At 36.3% G+C, this 23,683-nt stretch overlaps 1 protein-coding gene across 9 annotated transcripts in view; it reads left to right on the top strand.

Annotated features, from left to right (window-relative positions):
* The window catches only part of GRIA4 (glutamate ionotropic receptor AMPA type subunit 4), a 357,129-nt gene that overhangs the window by 124,378 nt on the left and 209,068 nt on the right, over positions 1–23,683 (top strand). For all 9 annotated transcript variants that reach the window (XR_014779500.1, XM_084783081.1, XM_084783080.1 and 6 more), the window contains exon 4: positions 10,365–10,604. Coding sequence is in view for 8 of the 9 variants with exons in the window: in XM_084783081.1 (XP_084639207.1) it covers positions 10,365–10,604 (240 nt within the window). In the remaining variant the exon portion in view is untranslated. The remainder of the gene's footprint in view (positions 1–10,364; positions 10,605–23,683) is intronic.

Here is a 23,683-nt window from a genome sequence, read left to right as displayed (position 1 = left end):
ACTCAAAAAAAGCAAAAAAAAAAAAAAAAAGCATGATGCAACATTTCTTCTTATATTCACTCATCCTATCAATTTTCCACTGAGTTCTCTTGTCCAACTCCTAAGTATGTCCCAAGAACAATCTCTGCACTGCATACCGATTACATTTTCTATGCTTCATAATATCCTTTGTCTATTTCTGTAGTTGGCTTTATGTCTCTAGGCATGAGTTCTCATCTTTATCTTGTCCCCTAGGCTGTGAGCTCCTTCTTCGGAAAATATTATACTCATTGAAATTTATTCAAAAAGTTTTACAGTGATGGAAACAAACCAGGCAGTAAATAAGCATTTGTTGGATAAAAAATGAGTGGGGTGTCAAAGCCACTTTCTGTGCAATACCTTCTTCCACCACAGGAAGGAAAGCTGGTCTCACTACCTTGTGAATGCTTCCCTCAACCAAGAAATCATTATGTCTATGCTGAGAAATGTAAACCTTGGTTATTCATGTTCAAATATTCCCCATAGTTTTGTCTTCTCTATTTTCCTCTCTTCTTGTTCCCCAGATCCTGGGAGATAACATGTCATATACTGCCCTGTTAGTTCTGGATCCGCTTTCCTGTAGCACCACAAGGTTTTATTGATTCCATCATTTTGACAGAATTTCCAGTTGTAGGCCACACCTAAGCTTATGTTGTTATACAGATAAATTTAAAGAAGAATAAATGATTAATTTTAATAATAGAAAACAAAATATTGGTACAGGAACCTTGTGGACTAGATTGAAAGAAAGGGAAACATCATTTAAAATGCTAGCTAATTTTCTACAATCCATCTCTTTTTTATCCATGCTTTTTTCCCATATCTTTTTTAATCTAATAGTAACTGAGGATTTTTCTTACAAAATGACAATAATAACCATAATCAATGATGCAATATGCATAATGACTTTTTGCAACATACAAATATCTTTATAAAAGAAATTGTAATTTTGTCCTCTACCTTTATACTTATTTATTTTAAAATTTGAATTTATTGTTGTTAGTATGCACAATTATTGATATTCTTCTGAGATTTTACAATGTGCATACTATTATACTTTGCCATATTTCCCAATCCTCCCACAAACATTCTTGAACTTCTTCTCTCTCCTATACACAGTTAAAACTAGATGCTACAAATTGCGAATTTTTTCTACCAACCACTTTTGGTGGCAACAAGTGTTACAAAGGTTATTCAATCCCTCTGAATTTCACAAGCAATAAGAAATATCAGGTTTTCAAAGCCAAAAAAGTAAAAGAGTAAACTCAGCTCTTGAATTTCTAGCAACATTATTATGGCCACCAGGTAAAGGAATAAAGAAAAAAGAGCACAAGAGGTGTACTGTGTTTACAGTAATGACTCCACACTAGGGAGGGAACAACACAAGAACAGGACCATTAATGTCTTGTACGAATTGTTCTTTCTGATGTAGAAACTTTTAGTTTGCCGTAAATACCATTAACATGAGATGAACCTGTCATAACCATAGTAATGAATAAGATGTCTCAGCACTATTCTTGTAGTCTTAGGAGTACAAACATATTGTATGATTATCTACTTCTCTTCAGGCAGCTAACTAATCTTTTTCCCATAAATATTATATATAATACATTCTATTTCTGTTAGCTAAGAAAAATATACCCCCTCTCTGATATTAATAGGCAGATTTTTTTCTTGATGGTACATCATTGTTGAAAATAATTAATTGTTTGTAAATATGTATGAGATATGCTTGCTACATGTAATTTCTAATCATAGTAGTATTCATAAAGCTAGTATACTTATAATAAATAAATAAAATAAAGTTAATTTTATTTCAGTGCAATGCTGATAAAATAATAACGTCTCTAGCAAAATTACTATGGAGCATTTTCTTTCTGACAAAGGGGCTTATTTAAATGACCACAGGTAGAACTCTACTAAAACTGAAGCAAGGATGTGAACTACATATAAGGTAGGGACAAATTACCAAGGACTGAAGATGATAGGAGTGGGTGAAAGAGAATGCAAAGAGTTTAAACTGACTAAACATGTGTGCAACTGTAACACTGGAAAAAGAGAACATGGGAGTCTAGAGTTATGTGTATTAGTTTCAACGGCTCAGCACATCCAGAAGATCATTAGCAGGGAAAAGCAATGCTGTTTAGCTCCAGCTTTATATTCCCATGACCTGCAGCTAATCCTTGTAGTGTCTTTGATAATAGGGTTTTACTGTTTGTTTCTGCTGGGTAGTCAGTGGCAGTAGACATCCTATTATTTTTTCCACCTCTAAGATCACTCTAGAAAACAACAAATATATGCATAGACTTTTATTGACACTTGTTTTTATATAATCAATGATCCCAATCTTTATTATATCAGTTTCATTATTAGTATTGTTTGTAATTTTATATTTCAATTATTATCTCTATATTATAGACACTTAAGTAGGACAGTAAATACTAGTACTTAGTAATTGATAATGTTATTGCTTAACAATTTTTAACATTATTCGTACTGATATAGTGGTGGTTGGAACTTAACTATGGCTGAAAAAGAAGTTTGATTCTTTTGTCTGTAGACTCTTCATATAACCCAAAATCCCAGGTTAACTGGAAGAAAGGCTACAGTTCTAAGTGTGGAGGTTGTAAAGTTGTTATAAAAGGAATTTGTGTGGCAAACTATCTGGAGTAATACACTGTGTCATAGAAGTTTTGAAAACAACAGACACACAATCTTCAGACAAAATGATAGATTTTAATTACATAGTACAATTTGAGGTGGGCATGGGTATGTGCTTATAGACATTGTATTACTTTTGTCAATGTTGGGTCCAAAGGAAACTCCATTTCCCCACATTCTGGTGGTTAGACAAAAGCCAGCACTATTCAGGAACTTGTGGACCTGGTTCACCCGTACCAAAACAAAGCATTTCCCTTATCACTGATCTCCATGCTTCCTCAGTATTATAAGTACCTAGAAGAGTTTCACACTTCATTGTCCATGCTAGCCTTTCTCAACTCCCTCCTATGCTAAACCTAGCTCACGGGGTACTCAGTTTTCCCTATAGCTTGCTTCAGCTACGTGCGCTCTTTGTCCTCTGCTATGCCGTCTTTTGCCCATCTGTTTGTCTCTTGCTCTCCCCTCACCCCTTTGTATATCTCTGCTCTACTCCTGATTTTCTCATGGACAAGTCTATTTTTTCTCTCTGCTCTGGACTCTTCCAGATACCTCTGGCTTCTTTCTTGTGGGAGAACATACTAATTTAGTTTACAGATCAAGGTGTACCATCTATTATGTTTGAGAAAGCACAAAGACATAGGAGCAAGAGACTGTGGGTCACATTACACCTGCGCTTAAATAGCAGGGTGAAAAGGAAGTGAGTCAGGACAATGAAATCTCCAAACGTGCCCCCAGTAACCCACTTTCACCATCAGTCTCCAGGTTCTACAGGTTGTATAATATTTCCCAATCAGCACCACCATCAAAGGACCAAGTGTTCAAACACATAAGCTCCTGGGGAACATTTCATATCCAAACATATTCATATTCAAACCATAACGTATGATGTTTAAAGCTCCAGGTTTTAATAACTTTATCTTTTTTGAGAAAAGTGATGAGACTAAGATGGATAATGAGAAACCAGTGTTAATACATACCAGGTGAACAAAGGAAGACTATGGCTGCTATGGTGTTAGAAAGCTACGTAAGGGAAGCATTTGAAAGGTACATCTAATACGTCAAAACATGTCAGAGAATTCCACCCAAATAGAAGTTAAAAGCGAATGCTTAGTGATGAAATTATTGAAATTTAGGTGACGAAAAGCCTAGAGATAGCTGAACTGAAAATTTTGTAAAAAAAAAAAAAAAGTCTCCAAAATCAGGACACTATGAGCAATTAATGAGGACATGGAAGAAACGAAGTACAGAAGTTTTTGCCTTAATAAAGCTGAGTTGCAAACACATTTAGAGAAAGCTCTTAAAAAGAAAAGTTGAAGATAAAGGAGAAGGATAAGAATTATATGAGAAGAACAAACTGCATTCACTTGGACCACACTGCTGTGGACATGTCCTACTCAATTCAAGGCTTCTAACTTGCAACACACTGCGCTAAGATCATGCCATTTAACTTGAATATGAAATAAAGCTACAGTTAATTACAAATTATGCCATAATTTGATTTAGTTTATTATCTGGAATATGCATGTGTAATGAAATTGGGCAACTACCTGATGAGAAGACATGTTTAATTCACTCACACCATCAGATAAAAAGTGAATGGATCATCACCATGTGTTTATATTATGGGCTAATTTACATAATACATGATCCAAGTTATCTCGTTAGTGAAGCAAAGTACAGAATATTCACTTAAACTTATGATTGCATTATTTCCTTGTGGACCTCATTTTAATTAGCGTTTACATCGCAAAGTATCAGTCTCATTGCATCACCTCTACTCAGTGACTATGCATTCATTATTGTTTGTTATTTTATATAAAAACTAAATTTGGTTTTCTTTTTCTACATTCAGAACATATTTTAGTAAGCTTAGTTTACTCTATTACATTATGCTGCATTTATATATTTTAATATATACAGCTTGAATACTTATTCATGTGCTAAGCAACAGTAGATGGTATGAGAGATAACCAAGGAAAATTTTGATTTAGTGTTTCTGAAACTAAATTTATAATATGTATGAAAATGACCAGGCTATTAAATTTAATTCTACTGAACCAAGCACTATATTGTCACGGTTTAACATGAAGATAATAACACTGAACATTTGAAAGAAAGCCTATTCTTACACACTGAAGACACAGTAATTGTCACCTGCCAGGCCAGGACTCTAGATTAAAGCAAGGGATAATGTGCAAAAGAAAACCACTATAAGCATAAATAAGCAAAGATATGCTGGTGGCAGAATTCATCCAGAAGCAATGTTAACAGGGATGTAGCGAATGTGCTTTGAAAGTAAGAGTAATAGATGCAGAATGACAGCTAGGAAAAATTCTGATTATATATCATGGGCAAGTAAACGGAGGCAGATGTAGGTGACTAACATTAAAAAGTAGTTAAATTTGTTGAGGCCTAGTAAAATAAACTGAAACAAAGTAATCAATATGGGTATATCATGAGTATGGCTAGTGTGTTTCCAGGATTAGGAAAACAGAATTATAGATGGATTATCTTCCTCACTACTGTATAGCATCTCAAAATATTACATATTGGCTTAAGATCAACTGGGTTATTTTATTTTTTAGAATTCCTATTGTGTCTTATAATAGTGAAATTATCTAAATTATAACCATGTATAGAAACCGATACCTTAAAATATGCTACTTTTTTCATGTATTCTTATAGGATGGTAGGTTTATATACTTTCATTGAATATTGGCATATTATATTTTCATCATTTGTGATAATGAGATAATTTTTGTTTTTATTATTTAAAAAAGGGGGGAAATAATTTGTCCTAAATAGGCTAAGCAGTAACAATATTAGGATTTAAGATTATTTATATGGTCTGAAATTATCCCCTCATATCTCCATGGCAATTCTATCTTAGACTTTTCAACTGAAACAGAGTCTTTGGTCTTTTAATAAACCTATTGTTTTTGAAACTACACTGTGGATGACATGCAAAATTCATCAACAGTATCTATTTTCTGTTCATTTTATACTACTGTTATAACATTTATACTTTATCCCCAACTTTATGAGATAAAATGAACAGAAATAAAAGAAGCATCTCTAGATTTTATTAAAGTTTATTTAATTTTATACTACATTTTCTGAAATCTCAGAAATTATACAATACAAATAAAGATGTTAGTATATATTTCTGGAAGTTTTAACATTTTTAATAAAAAATGTCTCTTTACTTATTGAGGGAGTTAAGAGCACTTGCTACATTCGCAGAAGACTCAGATTCAATTCCCACTACCTGAAAAGCAGTCATCTTGCAGTCATCTGGAACTCTAGTATTAGGGAATCAGAACCCCTCGTCTGGCCTTTGTGAGCACCAGGCACATATAAAGAGACATGCACAAATACAGGAAATAATCTCAGGCACACAAGATAATAAGAAATAGTTTTAAATTCTTCACTTTTTAATAAACAACATCTGTATGAATATGTTTAGGTTATTCATTACCCTTGAGTTTCTTAATGAATTTAGCAATTAAAATTAGTAACTAATTTCTTTCTCAGCCTGTTTGTCTCTTGCATAAAGGAGCACTATTGATTTCTTTGAATTGAAAAAAATTAGGGAAATCACACCCTTCACAATAGCCACGAGAAAACATGAAGTATCTTGGTATAAATCTAACCAAGCAAGCGAAAGTCTTGTATGAAAAAAACTTCAGGTCTGTGAGGAACAAAATTAAAGAATATATCAGAACATGGGAAGATCTTCCACACTCATGTATCGTTAGGATTAAAATAGTAAAAATGGCCATCTTACCAAAAGCAGTCTATAGACTCAATGCAGTTTCCCTAAAAATGCCAACACAACTCTATAGATTTTGAAAGAACAATTCTAAACTCCATATGTAAAAAAAAATTCAAGTAGCTAAGAATCCTGTACAATAAAAGATCTTCCAGAGGAATCTCCATTCCTGATATCAAGTTTTACTACAGAGTAACAGTATTAAAAACTGCACGGTACTGGCATAGAAAAAGACAGGTAGATCAATAGAATTGATTGAAGACCCAGAAAGAAACCCATACACCTATGGACACTTGATTGTTGACAAAAAGCCAAAACCATAAAATTGAAAAAAAGATAGCATCTTCAACAAATGATGCTGGTCTAGCTAGATATCTACATGTAGACAAATGTAAATAAACTCCTATTTATCACACTGGAAAAACTAAAGTGCAAGTGGATTAAAAGCAAGACACAATAAATCTGGTAGAAGAAGAGGTGGGGAAAAGCATTGAGCTCATTGGCACAGGAGACAAATTCTTGAACAGAACACCTACAGCTCAAGCTCTAAGACCAACAATTAATAAACAGGTCCTCATGCAACTGAAAAGACTTTGTAAGGCATAGGACTCTGTCAGCAGAACAAAATAACAGCCTACAGACTGGGAAAAGATCTTCACCAACCCTACATCTGACAGAAAGTAAATATCCGAAATGTATAAAGAACTAAAGAAATTAAACACTACCAGACCAAATAGTCCAATTTTCAAAATGGGATACATAACTAAACAGATAACTCTCATCAAAACATTATCAAATGGCCTATAAACACGTAAAGAAAGGCTCAATATCCCTAGTCATCAGGGACATGCAAATCAAAACAACTCTGAGATTCTACCTTACACCCAACAGAATGGATAAGATCAAAAAGTAGAATGTCCTCCCCTCTGTCTCAGTTTCCTGGTAAGTGAAGGCTTTCGTGGGACATGCCCCTTGGGCTAATATGTAGATATAAGTGAGTATTTACCATTTGAGTCTTTCTGCTTCTGGGTTAACTCACTCATTATGATATTTCTAGCTCAATCCATTTATCCACAAATTTTGGGAATTCCTTGTTTTTAATAGCTGAGTAGTATTCCATAGTGTATATGTACCACGAGAGAAGCATGGGAGAAAGGCAAAGTAGAAGGATCCAGAGGGTCCTAGAAGCCTACAAGTAGAACATTATGATAGGCAGATTTGGGCTCAGGGGTCCCGCTCAAACTAAGGCACCAGCCATGACAATACAGGCAGTAAAACTTAAACCCCTACCCAGATCTAGCCAATGGACAGAACACTCTCCACAGTAGAGTGGGGAGTGGGGTATGACTTTCTCACATACTCTGGTGCCTCACCTTTGACCATGTCCCCTGGAGGGGGAGATCTGGTGGCACTCAGAGGAAGGACAGCAGGTTACAAAGAAGAGACTTGATACCCTATGAACATATACAGGGGGAGGTAATCCCCCTCAGGAACAGTCATAGAGGAGGGGAATAAGGGGAAAATGAGAGGGAGGGAAGAATGGGAGGATACAAGGGATGGGATAACCATTGAGATGTAACAAGAATAAATTAATAAAGGAGAAAAAAGAAAAGAAAAGAAAAGAAAGACTGTTGAAAGAGGGAACATCATCTCTAATGAGGTGGAGTCTGAAGATAAAGATTTGTACCTAGAAGCTCATATGCTCATCACTACACCCAACCAGTGAAATAAAAATACATACTTATTAAAAAAAAGATCAAAAAGTAGAGTGACAGCACATGCTGACAAGAATGTGGAGAATTAGGTTCACTCCTCCATTGCTGGTGGTAGTACAAACTTGTACAACCACTTTGGAAATTAGAGCTTTCTAAGAAAATTGGGAAGAGCTCTACCTCAGGACCCAGCTATACCACTCCTGGCCATATACCCAAAAGATGCTCCATCATACAACAAGGACATTTGCTCAACTATGTTCATAGTAGCTTTATTCATAATAACCAGAATCTAGAAGCAACTTAGACGTCCCTCAGTCGAAGAATGGATAAACTGTGGAACATTTACACAATAGAATACTATTCACCTATTCAAAACAAGGAAATCTTGAAATTTGCAGGCAAATGGATGGAACTAGAAATGAACATCCTGAGTGAGGTAACCCAAACCCAACAAGACATGCATGGTATATACTCAGTTATAAGCAGTCATTAGCTGCATGATACAGGATACCCACACTTCAATATACACCTAAAAGAGGCTACATAACAAGGAGGACTTGGGAGAATGCTTAATTTTCATGCAGAAGGGCAAGTAGGATAGACAGATACCAGAAGCAGTTGAAGAGATGGAACAGAGACAAAAGCCTGTCATAGAGGTCCTCTGAAAGAGTCCACCCAGCAAGAGATTGAAGCAGATGCTGAGACTCACAGCAAAACTGAGGGCTAGAGTGCAGAGGGTCTTAATGGAAGAGTTGGGGAATATAAGGACACAGAGTTCACAGGAGCTCTACATGGAGACCAATGGATCCAACAAATCCAGGTGAGAGTGGTGCTCCAGACATGGATGCACCAACCAACGACCATGTATGGTGAAGACCTCAATCCCCTACTTAGATGTAGTTGACAGGCAGCATAGACTCCTTGTGGACCCCATAAAGTAGGAAGTACCGGCTACTTCAGACAAAGCCCCTGGTACCCACTCATTGATCACTTCCCCCTGGTGGGTCAGCCTTGCCATGTCACAGGGGAAGAGGGTGCAGGCAGTCCAGATGAGCCTTGATAGGCTGAGGTCAGATGATAGTGGAGGAGGGCTCCCACTTTCTGAGTACTAGGGGAGTGTTGAGGAGGGATCAACTAGGGAGGGCACTACAATCATTATGTAAAGTGAACAAATTAAAAATCATTTTTTAAAAATGTTAGTACCTAAAACCCCAAAATGTAAAAATTTTATAGTGGTAAGCACTTCTCTGGCTTGCTATCTAACCCTAGTAGAAACAAGAATTTGCCATACAAGAATTTACAGTGCAGACTTGTTTGGCTGTATACACACACATACACACTCACAATAGTGCAGAGACTGATGTCTCTACCTGACTATAGTTCTGTGTCTTTTAAAGTGTAGATGAGAAAAAGTCACCTGTTTGTTCCATAAATCATCAATGAAGTGGCAAGCAAAACACCATTGGAGAGGAATATAAAATGTCTCTCTCATTTTATGCCAGTGCCTTGATATTCTTATAAAAGCGCTGAGAGTCTAGAGGATGTCCTCTCTCTCCAGGCAGGTCTTGTCAGGGTTTGGGGTGATTGTTTTAGGGTTACAGCTATACAGTTGCTTCCAGTTCACTCAGGTGATTATATGTCCTAAAAATAATTTCCCTCCCAAAACCAACTTCTATTTTCAAACATTATTCAAGAAGACTTCAAGGTTGTGACAAAAGATGAAATTGCTATAAAGTCAGAAATAAAAAGTTAGCAAATGTAGTCTAAGAATACATGAGGCCTTGTAGCAGGCAATTGTTTCTTTGATTCCTATTAAAAATATCAAAGTATATTATTATAGATTTCAGGCAAGAACAAATATAGAGAAAATTTAATGTCTGTCATTCTTAAAAGCCCATGGCATAGCATTTGAGATGTTTTAGAGGGTTATATATTACTTATTTCAGTCAAATTTCTCTTTAATTAGAATTGGCTTCTTAATGCTGGATTTTTCATTTAAACCCCTTTACACAATGTTTGGCTATTGGACAAACTCAAGGACTTAAGTTTACTGTTCTACAAATGCACACTCTTGTTGTACTCTTTATTGCATATTGTTAACATTTAAGCAATTTTCCTTTAAATCTTCATAGACAGTAGATTTAAAGTAACCAGTCTTAGATAGTAGTTAGTGATTATCTGTCTGTTTTCCCCCACAGTCTGTTCCCAGTATTCTAGAGGAGTGTTTGCCATTTTTGGACTCTATGACAAGAGGTCAGTGCACACCTTGACCTCGTTCTGCAGTGCCCTACACATCTCCCTCATCACACCAAGCTTCCCCACTGAAGGGGAGAGCCAGTTCGTACTGCAGCTAAGGCCTTCATTGAGAGGTGCACTCCTGAGCCTTCTGGATCACTATGAGTGGAACTGTTTTGTCTTCCTCTATGATACAGACAGAGGTAAGTCTTATCTTTTTACATTAGAACAGCTCTAACCTTCTGTCTGAGATGCTTTTGTATGATTCATAATTTACCAAAAACATTGTGATCCTTAATGCTGCTAAAACTAGAGAATAGTTTGTGCATATTATCAATGTTTTAATTTCATCTCTAGAAGACATTTCTAATTTAAAATGCTTCTAGCCTGGCCTGGTAACCTTCTCCTCTGATCCCAGCACTTGAAAAGCAAAGGCAGATGCATGTCCATCTCCATGAATTCCAGGCCAGTTTAAGTCACTGGTTCCAGACCAGATGAAGCTATACAGTGAGACCCTGTCTCAAAACAAAGGAAAGCAAGACAAGTAGCTTCTTATTTCTGAGAAAACTATCTTTACAAGTTTGTTAAAATTGGGACACAGAGAAAAACAAACCAAGGTGCTTTTTGCATATCAGTGGCAACTATTCTAGAACATTCTTTCATTTCTGGTCCACCAAACTATGTGCAAACACATCAACTGAATAACTCTATTGCTAATTCTCTAGCGGATACCAGGGGGGTTTTCACGAGATTGATCAGGTCCATAGCTGTGTGTCTAAAGTATGCTGCAGATCTCAAGATTGAAGATTCAATCCTTGTGAGATAGTCACCTGCCTCAGATGCTACTCACAAGCTGTAGGTTGTTTACCTGTGTGTCTGACTAACCAGCTTTGAGTACACATATGTCATGCTGTACTCTGTTTGATTAATTAACAAAATCAAATCATGGAACTAAAAATCACTTTGCTTGTGTCTTACATACTGTAATGTTATGTAACTGTCCCAAGGAGAAACTTGTTTGGCAAAGTATAGAGGAGAAATTTTTCCTTTGGCTTGTTTTGGCATGCCTTGTTTGGTTTGTTTCATTTCTGGTTAGTATATTTGCAGAAGTGTTTTCAGATTATTGCATAACATATTTTCAAAAATCTAATAAATGATGTTGTGGATGGTATTAATATACATGTGTCCTGTCTCAAAACAATTTTGGTGCAAGAGATAATAATGGGATGGACAGAAGAATTTGCATAGGTAAGGGTTGCATCATATTGTTCTATGTCTACTTTAGGGACTTCAACTGCATGTGTGTTTTTACTTTTAAAGTATCAATGGCAATTTTAAAACAATATAAAGGGATAGTATAACAGTTAACATCACTGAAATTATCATGAGAATATGAATTCAGATCAAAGTGGACATACTGATTGCATCTTCCTTGAAATTTCTTCCAAACAGAGCCTGCAAAGGTATAGGTAAAGCTGTCATAAAGGAGAGCATGGAACTTTCAGTATCAACAGTACATATCATAGGTACCATGCTATTCTTCATCCTCCAAATCCCTTGTTAGTAATTACTACACTTGGTAATATTCTGATATCCACTTACTCTTTGCAGTCCTTTTCAGAGAGAATTACAATGGCAAGGTTCAAGGGTAGCCATACCCTATAAAGAGTCCCAGGTCCAATCCAAAGAGGAATAGTTAATGTCTGTAACACATAGAGGTACCATTCTCTTCTTTGTCTTCTCCATATGTAGTTACTAATTACCTTACTACTTTCTAACACTTCGATTTCTACCATGGCTGTGCTGCTCAACTCCCTAACTCCATTGTATACATAAAAAAGGAACAATGGTAAAACAAACATAATTGACAAGTAAAGTCAAGTGAATTAAGAACCTTTCAGATTCTCTGCAAGTATAATATAGGTAATGATAAATAATTCTTTCATTGAAGTATGTCCTAGACCAGGAAAAGAAAACTTTCATCTCAACCCACAAACCAAAAACAAAAACCTCCTGAAGTTTGGAATTTTCTTTTGGTGAATCTCCCATGAAAACACTCAAGCAATTATCTGTATTAAAATGTACTCATCAGAATTTATAATATATTTTTATAATTAATTCAAATACATTTACTTATAAACATGAAGCACATCCATGGCTAGGCTGAAAGGGCAAATACATCCTTGTAGCCAGTTGTCATGTCTGAGGATAATCTGTTCCAGTGGGAGGAAGATAACCTTAAGTGTAGCTTCACCTCCCTGCTTGAACACGGACAGCAGGACAACCGAGAAAGCTGACTGTTTTCAGAAAGGGTCTGTAAGCAGCCATGAAGAGTCTTACAGCTGTGATAGGAACAGAAGACAGAAATAGGCAAGGAACCTTGTTCTTTGCATAGCAGAACTATTAGCTGCTGCAACACTCACTTCTTGCCCTTCTTCACTCACAGGTCCACATGCTGATGCCATCTTGGGTTAAGAAAGGGGAACAGAGGGTTGAGAATATCTAGGACAAAGCCACATCAGTGAGCATCCCTACTATGGAGAAGGAGATTCACGCTCTTTTGTTATAATCTCCTATTTCTAATTAAGATTGGAGGAGATACATTGAGGAAGAGAGGAAACAAGAACATAAAAATTGTAAGAAGATAGAAAGAAGGACCATGAAATGTTATCTTCTGGACGAGATGTAGTATTACAATCATGAAGTCAGAGCAGCTACAGATGCCTGCTGCACTGTGTCTGCCAAGAATGAGGACATCAACAGTCAAGCGTAGATAGAGGGTAAAGAGAGCCTGACCTCCGCTGACAAAGGGTTAGCTGCTGATGGAATCAGGGAATGACTAAATCATTGCCTTGAGTTGTGTACCTACTGATAGTCCCAGCAGGCTCTAATGCATACTTCCAAACAAATAAGCACACTGATACACCCACCTAAACCAAATGGGCCGGAAAACACAGCCGAAGTCATGAGCTTTGAATAGGGATAGGAGAGGATACACAGGGTTGACAGAAAAACAGAAAGTAATCAATATTCTTGTATAAGTTATCAAACAACAAAATTAATAAAATAGTGCATCAATAAAAAATGGGAATGAATTGAAAGCAGATTTTAAGACAGATCTTAAAAGTTAACCCGAATGAGTGCTATAGTCTACCAAGCACTGTCAAATAAGGGGATCACGCAAAGAACAACAGACAATGGCAAGAGTAGCCAAAGAAAGAAGAAAGTAGAGCAAACAGCAAAATAAGCTGTCAGTTGATAGAAAGTTTTGAAGATGAATAGATGCCTTCAGTGAATTTTTGGATCAGACAGCCTTCTAAACATTTGTTGCCTTAGTGTGGCCTCAATGGGGAAACAAGGGCAGCACATATCAGTCGCTATGAATGGCTCTGCTGTATCAGGCTAGTTGGCATGTGTCTTAGTCACTGTTCTATTGCTGCTGTGAAGAGACACCATGACCAAGGCAACTCTTATAAAGGAAAGCATTTAACTGGATGCCTGCTTATACTTTCAGAAGCTTAGTCCATTAGCATCATGACTGGGAGCATGGCAACACATATGGCGCTGGAGAACTCGAAAGAAATAAAATCACATTCTTATCCACAAGGAGGAAAAGGGATAGAGAGAGACTAGCCTGGCATGGACTTTTGAAACCCTAAAGCCCACCCCCTGTGACATGGCCTCTGACAAGATCACACCTACTCCAAATGGGCACACCTATATGAGCCTATAGGGGTCATTCTTATTCGAACCACCACAGCATCTTTTAAGGTGTGAAATTTACATTGTTTACTGAGAGTTAGCCTGTGTGGCTGTTCTTTTCCAATTTCTTTTTGACTGTCAGTATTCAGTCACTTAACAGAAAATAACAGCAGGCAGATCTGATTAAGGCTTTTGAAGTTCTTCACTGAAAGGTTGAATGTTACTACAGCCCCTGGATGTTCAAAATTACAACAAGCAAGTGAAAAGTAGTTCATGTATAGGAATCTGGAGCCTGATTTTTTTTCTCATGTTGATTATGTTAGAGCTCATATGTATGTGTTTGAGGACTTTTTCATTTGCTAGAGCTCTGAACTTACTTCAAAGCTGATTTATTCAAATAGGCCTAGGTTCTAAGAACATGTTGAATTGATAGACTGTGGATATAAAGCTTTAGCTATAGAAAAGGAAGACCACTTAGGTTTTCTTAACCTCCATTTTATGAATGACCCATAAACTTCTAAAGCAATGAGTCTCCAAAGGGCTGAAGATTTCCTGAGAATCCTCTCATAAAAACAAACAATCAAATATTTTAGATGGTTCTAGATGAGGATTTGAAGAACTGGGTGAAGGTAAGATTTTCCTTGTGGAACTCTTAAAAGCACTGCCTTAAAGATCACTTAAAATACAGAGCAAACCTATATCAGCACTAAGGCTTCAATTAGCAATGTGCCTTAGGTATTATTCCATCTGATACCCAAGGAATAAAGAAAGAAAAATATTACTATGAATTACAATGAAATAATAGTTGCTGGATGAAAAACACAAATTCTTTAGATAAATACTTAAAACAACTGCCAGTCTTTTGCATACACAAGTAAAACTGTTTAATCCTATAGCCAAGATATTTCCAGTACAAGATGATGTAACACCATAATATTAACTATCTGATTTTATATTCAAGCTTTACAAGTTATTACAGTTGACCCTGAACACTTGTAAGTCCTCAACTATTACTAGTTTTGAGTTAGTTTTCTGTACTGAAAAAGATAGAATTAGGAAACATATCTACTGGGTCAATCATGGTGCATAATACATAAAATGTGTAAATAGGAATTGTATATTAGAGATATAATTCCTTTATTAATATCATCACTATTACCAGCACAGTGGTCCTATCATATTTTGAGTTAAATCACAAAACAGTTATTATTTTAATACTCTTACTCATGGGTAAAATGTGTTCAATTGATAGTTTATTTTATGAGGAAAGATTATGGCCATTAAATACTGTGTTACTTAATAAAAGTAACCTATAAGGAATTGAAAATTATCTAATTGTAACAATAAATGTTGTGTTATTCAAGTGCAAACATGCACACACTGCATTCGTTTTCCTTTGAAAAATCTTAACATTTAACCTCAAAATTGATAGATTCCTATTTAGAACTAGAGAAAAACTCTTTTTCATGTAAAATATATTTTTATTTATTTATTTTTATTATTTATTCTTTGTTTACATATACATTTATATTATTACACATATATACAATAAACTATCTACAGCAAGAAGAACCACAAAATAAATAGAAATTATATAAATGTTACATTCATGGTGTTTTGGCTATTTGTATTTGACAACTTTAAAGAAAACTTCTTTCCTATTTTGGTGCAACTAAAATTCTTAATATAAATCGATATCTATCATATCTCATCTTTATTAACTTAAAACATCTATCTAGACCTAAAAATATCTTATCCCCTGAGCAACTAAGCTTAATTGTAAAACTAAACTGTCTGGTCTTCACTCCCATCAGAGACTTGAGAAAGAATAAAATTAATTATCTGAGAAGTCAGGAAGTGCAGGTTAACAGCTTCCAAAATGAAAAAAAAAATGACAGAGACAGTTTGCTTTCTGAACAGTCACCCAAACTCTCTATAACATTAGAGCATCCTCTTCAGCCTTCTAGCTCAATATATCTGACATATATATTTGTGAGACAGGAACTATTGAAGCCTTGATTACTCTGTCTTGGCTGAGTTTGGCTGTTGCCTGCATTCAAACTTGCCCATTTTTAGACGGAATTCTGTCTGTGACAGCAATGAAGACATTTGGCACAGTGGCTCAATTGCCACAGTTGAAGCCATTGCTATAAAGAGGTTCATTGATGCTCATCATCTTCTGAGAAAACAAGGTTGATGTCAGGGACGTTTCTCTTTTCCTTTATATTTTTTCTTATGTTTGGATATAGGGGTTGAAGAGAAAGAAGAGGAAATATAGAAAAATATATGGATGATAGGACAAAAAGTAGATTATTGAATCTATGCCTCAATTTAATGCCTTAATAATAACTCACAAGGTTATTTTTCATTTACTAGTGTAAAATATTGTATATTGATGCAAAACCTGTTAAATTTTGATACACTGGTATAGAATTCAAGTTTAAGATAATTCTTCAATATATATGTATATATGTATATAGATATGTATATATATACATACGTATATATACCCATACACCTCAATTAGAATACAAGGTTTATTTCCAACACTGAAAGTGCTATTGCAGGCTGCTCAGGATAATTAAGTAATACAAGTCAATTGCTAATTGTCAAATCATGATCATGTCAATTACTAGTCTATTTTTATCAAAAGACTATATATCCTAGGTTTAACAGATAGATATGATTCTATAGATAGATAAATAAAGTAAAATATTTCTATAAGGTCTTCAAAAATCTCAGAGATCTACAGAATATGGTATTTAAAGATGTTTTTTATTGTTTTAAAGATTCCTTGATAATAAGACAGGTTAACTCCTGGCAACACCCAGCCTACCTCAGAGAAAAACTCTTCCTTGGCATAATTTGTCTCTTACTTGTAGATGGCACTAGAATTATTCTTGTCCAACACCTTAGCAACATCTCTATCAAACACTCTACTCATTTCTTTTGGAACTCCTGGCTCTGACGTTTTGATCCTTATTCCACATCATGACTCAGTTGCACACAACATCCTAACAATGTACAGAAGAACAAACAAAATGCACAATGGACATCTGAGATTAATATGAACGGAGCAATGTCAAATCTAATGTAGGCGTCATATGTCAGAATGCATCCATGGACCATTGCTCACTAGAGGAAGGGCGGCTGAGTGTACAAATTTAAGGGGCATGGGCAAAATCATATTCAAAGACTCTAGTCCTCTTTGTGGGAGACACAAAGAAAACAGAAATAATATTTTTTTTCTGTAACTGTGAGTGAGCAAAGAGAGCACATCAGGTAACACAGACCCAAACATGGAGGTGAAATACTCTATAGAATTTCATGGATGGAGAGAAGTTGTACTTGAATAGAATCTGTGGCACATGTACTTAGTGGGAAGTAGAAGCTGAGGCTGGCTTCCTGGTTGTGACGGAAGATCCTCACTGATGTCCTCTTAGGACCATGATTGTCTTATGTTTCTGAGGTCTCACTTGAGCACCTTTTGGTAAGTCCTAGATGTCTATAATGAGACAAGCATCTTTCATACAAGAATTAAAAACACATATGTGGAACCCATGGTAATCATTCAAAAGTCTTCTTAACATTTTATCATTTCTTTAGGGTGATTACAAACTAGATTTTTATATCTACAGAAGGCAACCATTAGTATATAATAAAGTATGGTCTCACTATTTTCCAATGTCTTATGGTTTGTTTGTTTGTTTGTTTGTTTTAATAGTATCAGACTGAGAGCATAACCATCATCCTTCACTGTAGAATAAACTCAAATACTCATTTTTAATGTTCCTAAGCCAGAGCTTTATCTCACTCAGATTAGTTTGCTTATTTACTAGGTAATAGATGCACACCTCACCAAAAACAATGGCATTGCATAGCATGTAGTATCACCTGTGAGAGATTTGTGCTCTGCTTCCCTGTCGAGGACTGTTTAGCACTTCACTAAAATTGGTGCTATAGCAGGGGTTGTCTCTGTAAATGCTCATTATTCACACCATCACTCCAATGGCACCTACTTAGATCTTCTCACATAAGTTTTTGAAGAGAATATGTAAGAGAAATATTACCACAAATTTTGACTTAAGGAATACTTTAACTATGACTCACTTGAAAAACTGTTCTTTTTGTAAATCTCTTAAAATACCTCAAACATAACATTGAAAGGCCACTTCAAAAATAGAAAATGAACAAAATCTGAAATTAACACAAACATTTGTCACCAATGCACACTAATGCTGTTCTATTTCTGTAGTTTTACATACAGTGTAGTGAATTGTCTTAACATCAATATAGATTTCTCCCATGAAATCCATCTTATTTGAATGATTTCACTCACTTCATTTTTTACTTTTAAATTATTTTCATTATACTAATGAGCATTCACTCACTTATACAGAAGAGGTCCGTTGGAGCAATACAAGCTTTAGAAGTGGGCACAAACAACATTCCATCTTAGTGATAACCCTTTATGCAGCTATAATTAGTACAGATTGACCACTGCAAAGTGGAATAAATATAATTGAAGTTTTTCTACTTCAACATAGAAAAAGATACCCTGATCCCTCTCTAATATTCTGTACAAATCTCCATAAGTTAAAACTGTTGATATATTCAAGAAATAACAACAAAATATATCAGCCATGATGGTATGTGTTAAAACAAGGAAGACTCACATATGTGAGTTAGATCAGTGAGCTTCTCAAAATATCCTGGATTCTTCCCCCCCCCCCCAATACAGAGTTTCTCTATGTAGCCTTGGCTGTCCTGGACTCACTTTGTAGACGAGGCTGGCCTCAAACTCACAATGGTCCACTTGCCTCTGCCTCCTGAGTGCTGGGATTAAAAGCCTGCACTACCACCACCCAGTCATTTTTTTTATGTATACAGTTCTCTGCCTCCATGACAAAAGAAGGCATTAGATCACATTATAGATGGTTGAAAGCCACCATGTGGGTGCCAGGAATGAACTCAGGACCTCTGGAAGAGCAGTCAGTGCTCTTAACCTCTGAGCCATCTCTTCAGCTCCTAATACCCTGGATTCTTAATGTTGCTAAAGATATTCTGCTAGTGAAAGGGAGCAGCTGTGTGGAAATCCCTATGAACTGTGCCTGAGACTCCACACTTGGGTTCCCATAAGCAGAATTTACCAGTTCTCATGAATTTTTAAACTGAAGTTATTAAACCTCTAGAACAGATTCATTAAACTCCAACCAAAAGATCAGATTTGAACAGCACCTACTTTGTGTAAACAAAATCTTATTGAAACCCAGCACACCCAGCCATTGTGTGTTGTCTGTTGTTGCTTTTCCAGGGTTGTAATGAAACTGATGTCTCCATTGTCATGGTGGCTATATAGCCCACAAAAATCTAAAATATTTTCTAGCTGAAAAAAGCAATGAATAAGTTCTAATAATCTATTGCTATATTTTTATAGCAGATCTTCACTCATCCCTCCTCAGAGAACCTTCTTATGGCAGTAAATGAGAATTAATACAGAGATTCATGTCTGGTCAGTATACGGAAGTGAGAGACTTTGAGGCAGTCAGCCCTAAATGGAGTGTCTTTGTCAAACTGTTCTTGAAGTTTAGGGATTTGTGTGGAAAAGATGGGGGAAATATCATAAAAGTCAGAGGTGGTAGATGACTCTAAGGATACAGTGTGTTCCAGAAACAGGACACATGAACTTACAAAGACTATGACAAGCACAAACCTGCAAATGTTCAAACCAACCAAAATCCAAGCACTGAGAAAAGAAAGTAAACATAAAGTCGCACTGCTCACCAAGAAACTATTTATAAATAATACCTACTGGGAAACTGAAAACTCATTTTTCCCAATACAGTATCTTTGGGCATATCAGTCACATTCCAGAGAAGGCCTGTACTCAGGTGTAGTTGGCCAATACAAAACGGTCTCCATTCTGAATGTAAATTAATCTCCATCACATCTTGTCATTATCAACTTAAAACATCTATCTAGACCTAAAAAACATCTTAACCCCTAAACAACTAAGCTTCATTGTAAAACTAAGATATCTGGTCTTCAACTCCATCAGAGTTGAAAAGGAATAAACTTGATTACCTATGTATGTCAGGTGTATACCAAGATAGGAAAGATATTTTCTTCAAAGCTGTCAAGTACAAATAACCAAAACACTAAGAATGTAACATTTATGTAATTCCTGATTGTGTCATGGGTCTTCTTGCTATAAGTAGTTTATTATACATGTGTGTAATAATGTACATATATATGTAAAATAAATAAATAAATGAAACATAAATCTTGAAGGCAACACATGGATATAACATAATAAACAAAGCAAAACAAAATGGACTCCATGCTTTCTTATGCATTTTTTTATTATTATTATTTTTATTTTTTTCTCCTTTATTAATTTATTCTTGTTACATCTTAATGGTTATCCCATCCCTTGTATCCTCCCATTCTTCCCTCCCTCCCATTTTCCCCTTATTCCCCTCCCCTATGACTGTTCCTGAGGGGGATTACCTCCCCCTGTATATGTTCATAGGGTATCAAGTCTCTTCGTGGTAACCTGCTGTCCTTCCTCTGAGTGCCACCAGGTCTCCCCCTCCAGGGGACATGGTCAAAGGTGAGGCACCAGAGTATGTGAGAAAGTAATATCCCACGAAAGCCTTCACTTACCAGGAAACTGAGACAGAGGGGAGGACATTCTAGTGGGACTCTAGATGAGAGAATCATGGGAGAATGGCAAAGTAGAAGGATCCAGAAGGTCCTAGAAGCCTACAAGTAGAACATTATGATAGGCAGATTTGGGCATAGGGGTCCCGCTCAAACTAAGGCACCAGCCAAGGACAATACAGGCGGTAAACCTTTAACCCCTACCCAGATCTAGACAATGGACAGAACACTTTCCACAGTATAGTGGAGAGTGAGATATTACTTTCTTATGCATTTCTTGTTTTGCTTTCCTTTATTGTTTCTTTTGGTTTGTGTATTTTTCTTTTATTTATCAAGTTTGGCCGGTGGGTCCCTGGGGAGTATATAGTGTGTGCATGTGTCCGTGTGTGTGTGTGTGTGTGTGTGTGTGTGTGCGCGTGTGTGTGTGAGCGCACACACACACACACACACACACACACACACACACACACGTGCGCGCCCTTTGAGTTTCATGCTAAATTATCAATCTGCATATTTTTCATTAAACTTTGAATCATTGTAATGTGATAACAACACTTTTCCTATAAAAATGAATTCAATTATTTCTAAAATCCTAATTAGATCTGTGTGTTTGAATGAGCTTTTTATTTTTTATGATTTACACACAAATTCAGTTAAAAAGATTAAAAGCAGAGGGCCCATTATCTCTAAACTGCATGCTTATCACAGCCTTTCAAGTCATCTTACCCCTTAGCCCAAACTGAATTTATTCATTACTCTTCTTACGCCAAACACCTACAACCACAGTAAATCTCTTCACTCAAGGCTGCTCAAGGATTTCCAGAAACAGTCTGTATAAATACTTGTAATATTTTGCAGTAAGTTCTAAGTACTTGTATTAGTGTGCCAGGCACACCCATCCCCCCATTCTACAAATGGAAGACAAATCTCTCTCCCCTTGCTCCTCCAAACCTTTGCTTGAAGTCTTCTCATAGCAAGGGCTTCCTGGCTACTTCTGCCCAAGAAGGCCTTTCTTACTTCCATACCTGTCTTTTGTGTTTCTGTGTGTAACCCACTGAGTTTAATTAGGGTCTCTTCAGTAAGCACAGGTGGAGGTTATTTACTGAAGCTTTGATGACTTATATTTGGCTACATCACTTAGTAAAATTACTTTCCCCTAGAGACTACTAATTGCTAATAGCTCCTCAGAAGAAGATGGGGATCTCATAAGCCCATCCATGGTAAAGAGTTGGCAGGTGCCATGCCCTCTAGGTCACATTCATGTAACTGCAGTTGCTGTGACTTCTTGAGTGCTGTAGCCATGACAGCATTCCCGAAGCCTCACCCTTTCCCCCATCCCCTGCCTCTTCCATCCATTCTACCCTCTTTCAGAATACTTCTATTGCCTGTAATGACAATCCTCGTTGCTCTTCTGTTTCCCTTTCTTGGCTACGTACTCATCCCTCTACATTCTCTGCACTTTACTAATTTAATGCAGGCTCCCTTACAGCAGGGCATTTGGTAGACTTAGTCACTGAAATATTCTCAGGATCTCGAACTGTACTTTTCACGTTGAAAGTGTTTCAGATACACATTTTTTTTAAATCTTTGGTAAAAACAATTGACAGAAATAATGAAGAGCTGAATATGCATATTCACTTAGTAATTATCATGGAAAGGGTGGTCAGTCAGTTCAGTAGTCCAAGAATAAATCACCCTTTTGTTGACTTTTAGGACGTGTATGAATCCCACAGCTTTCTGCTGTTGCTCAGATTTCGCTAAATTTTCTTTGACCAAGAAAATTCATGTTTGTTTCAAATCATACTTTGAAGTTGATAATTCTGTGTGATGATTCAGAAAGACAGAGAAAAGGAAGAGAAAGATGAATAACTCTCTAATTTCAGCGAGTTTAAGTCCAATGCATACCGATGGCCTGTGTATGAATTTTGAATGAAGAACCACATTGAATGGAAATATGAGTAGATAAGCAAAATATGAACAAAGCAGATGTACTATCAGTTATATCTTAAGTTGTTTTAAGTGACATCTGAGTTTTTTTTTTGAAGAACGTATAAGAAGTCCTTTTACAGTATCACCATGTAAATCCTGGGACCAAAAGCCTTACACATGTAAACTCATTAATTTGGAATTAAGTAGGTAATTCTGTTTTCATTTTACAAAAATAAAAACTGAGGCTCATCGTGGCTATAAACTTGCTCAAAATTACTCCGGGACTTGATGGCCAGTTGAAGTTTTTGTGAAGGCAGCTGGACCTCTGAATTTGACTTAGTAACCACTCAGTTCTGCCATGAGGACCTTCACCTTTACTTTAAAAGTGGAGTCTTCAGAGAGCATCATGGGGAAATCAGGCTCTTGACAGTTGAATACTCCATATACTGGGCACCCCACCAGCTCCTGAAAGGTTCAAAACATAGAGCTGGTTACAGATCCAAATATTTCTTCTTTAGAATTTCTTTTGATTTAGGCATCTGAGTTCTGCAGCTGCGGTGTCTGCTCTTTTGTGTGGTCACAGGTGTTGGCTGTAGGAAGGGAGCACACAACAGCACAGTGACAAGCCAGGCACAGTGAGGACTGCCAGCACAGGAGGTGATGCCAAACTTAATATTGAAAGTCAAACATATGCATGTGCCAGTTTCATTTCAAATGCTTTTAATTGAAGAAAAACAAATTTATCATCAATGAAAATGTTCATCTGAAGCAAATAGACATTGGCGTCTAATACTGAATTTTAGAAAATTTAAATACTCCTTTGGTGTCCATGAAACAAGTAATTCAAGTAAAAGAAAAAGCAAATCATACTAGAAACCTTAAGGGAAAAAGTAAAATAAAATATTGCACAGAAGTTTAAGTGAAAGGGACTTCAGTTCCTAGTAAGTGTCACTCTATACAGTTATGTAAATACCCACCAGTGAGCTAC

This window comes from Acomys minous (assembly GCF_964271855.1).
Source record: "Acomys minous genome assembly, chromosome: 5".
Classification (NCBI taxonomy): domain Eukaryota; kingdom Metazoa; phylum Chordata; class Mammalia; order Rodentia; family Muridae; genus Acomys; species Acomys minous.
Note: the sequence above shows the minus strand (reverse complement) of the source record. Positions and strands in the feature narration are given on the sequence as shown.